This window comes from Oncorhynchus gorbuscha, unplaced genomic scaffold (assembly GCF_021184085.1).
Source record: "Oncorhynchus gorbuscha isolate QuinsamMale2020 ecotype Even-year unplaced genomic scaffold, OgorEven_v1.0 Un_scaffold_2278, whole genome shotgun sequence".
Taxonomy (NCBI): domain Eukaryota; kingdom Metazoa; phylum Chordata; class Actinopteri; order Salmoniformes; family Salmonidae; genus Oncorhynchus; species Oncorhynchus gorbuscha.
The window spans coordinates 17,501-20,000 of record NW_025746833.1 but is presented as its reverse complement, the minus strand read 5'-3'; the positions used below and the strand labels follow the sequence as shown (position 1 = coordinate 20,000).

General features: G+C 39.8%; 1 protein-coding gene across 3 annotated transcripts in view; it reads left to right on the top strand.

The window, feature by feature from the left end:
* LOC124025541 (sodium-dependent phosphate transport protein 2B-like) overlaps nucleotides 1-2,500 on the top strand; it is a 45,544-nt gene that overhangs the window by 26,032 nt on the left and 17,012 nt on the right. For all 3 annotated transcript variants that reach the window (XM_046338926.1, XM_046338924.1, XM_046338925.1), the window contains one exon: nucleotides 2,003-2,123. In XM_046338926.1, coding sequence (XP_046194882.1) covers nucleotides 2,003-2,123 — 121 coding nt within the window. The remainder of the gene's footprint in view (nucleotides 1-2,002; nucleotides 2,124-2,500) is intronic.

Sequence of the window (2,500 nt, the reverse complement as noted above, 5' to 3'; positions counted from 1 at the left end):
CCAAACATACTAACAACACACCAAACATACTCCAACATGTTACCCAAACATACTAACAACACACCAAACATACTCCAACATGTTACCCAAACATACTAACAACACACCAAACATACTCCAACATGTTACCCAAACATACTAACAACACACCAAACATACTCCAACATGTTACCCAAACATACTAACAACACACCAAACATACTCCAACATGTTACCCAAACATACTAACAACACACCAAACATACTCCAACATGTTACCCAAACATACTAACAACACACCAAACATAAACCAACATGTTACCCAAACATACTAACAACACACCAAACATAAACCAACATGTTACCCAAACATACTAACAACACACCACACATAAACCAACATGTTACCCAAACATGCTAACAACACACCAAACATAAACCAACATGTTACCCAAACATACTAACAACACACCACACATAAACCAACATGTTACCCAAACATACTAACAACACACCAAACATAAACCAACATGTTACCCAAACATACTAACAACACACCAAACATACTCCAACATGTTACCCAAACATACTAACAACACACCAAACATAAACCAACATGTTACCCAAACATACTAACAACACACCAAACATAAACCAACATGTTACCCAAACATACTAACAACACACCAAACATAAACCAACATGTTACCCAAACATACTAACAACACACCAAACATACTCCATGTTACCCAAACATACTAACAACACACCAAACATACTCCATGTTACCCAAACATACTAACAACACACCAAACATAAACCAACATGTTACCCAAACATACTAACAACACACCAAACACAAACCAACATGTTACCCAAACATGCTAACAACACACCAAACATACTCCAACACGTTACCCAAACATGCTAACAACACACCAAACATACTACAACATGTTACCCAAACATACTAACAACACACCACACATAAACCAACATGTTACCCAAACATACTAACAACACACCACACATACTCCAACATGTTACCCAAACATACTAACAACACACCACACATAAACCAACATGTTACCCAAACATACTAACAACACACCACACATAAACCAACATGTTACCCAAACATACTAACAACACACCACACATAGACCAACATGTTACCCAAACATACTAACAACACACCACACATAAACCAACATGTTACCTAAACATGCTAACAACACACCAAACATAAACCAACATGTTACCCAAACATACTAACAACACACCACACATAAACCAACATGTTACCCAAACATACTAACAACACACCAAACATACTCCAACATGTTACCCAAACATACTAACAACACACCACACATAGTCCAACATGTTACCCAAACATACTAACAACACACCACACATAAACCAACATGTTACCCAAACATACTAACAACACACCACACATAAACCAACATGTTACCCAAAAATACTAACAACACACCAAACATAAACCAACATGTTACCCAAACATACTAACAACACACCAAACATACTCCATGTTACCCAAACATACTAACAACACACCAAACATAAACCAACATGTTACCCAAACATGCTAACAACACACCAAACATACTCCAACATGTTACCCAAACATGCTAACAACACACCAAACACAAACCAACATGTTACCCAAACATGCTAACAACACACCAAACACAAACCAACATGTTACCCAAACATGCTAACAACACACCACACATACTCCAACATGTTACCCAAACATACTAACAACACACCACACATAAACCAACATGTTACCCAAACATACTAACAACACACCACACATAAACCAACATGCTAACTATACACAATGCATCAATCAACACGTGTGTGTGTGTGTGTGTGTGTGTGTGTGTGTGTGTGTGTGTGTGTGTGTGTGTGTGTGTGTGTGTGTGTGTGTGTGTGTGTGTGTGTGTGTGTGTGTGTGTGTGTGTGTGTGTGTGTGTGTGTGTGTGTGTTCCAGACCCTGAGGAATGAGACGGTCCCCGGGCCAGAGAACTGCACCTCCCCAGCCCTCTGTTGGTGTTCCCAGGACCTCTGCTACACTCTACATAACATCTCAGAGACCTACAACATACAGACATGTACGTACACAGTCAACAAGCAGGAAACACTGTTCCTATGACAACTACCGTCTGTCTCCAATGACCCTATACCCTGACGAGGGCCAATGGGGCTCTGGTCTAAAGTAGTGCACTATATAGGGAATAGGGCTCTGGTCTAAAGTAGTACACTATATAGGGAATAGGGCTCTGGTCTAAAGTAGTGCACTATATAGGGAATAGGGCTCTGGTCTAAAGTAGTGCACTATATAGGGAATAGGGCTCTGGTCTAAAGTAGTGCACTAAATAGGGAATAGGGCTCTGGTCTAAAGTAGTGCACTATATAGGGAATAGGGTGCTATTTGGAATGCTACCATGTCCACCTTTCACACGGAGTCTTCAAATACTGTAGATACTTT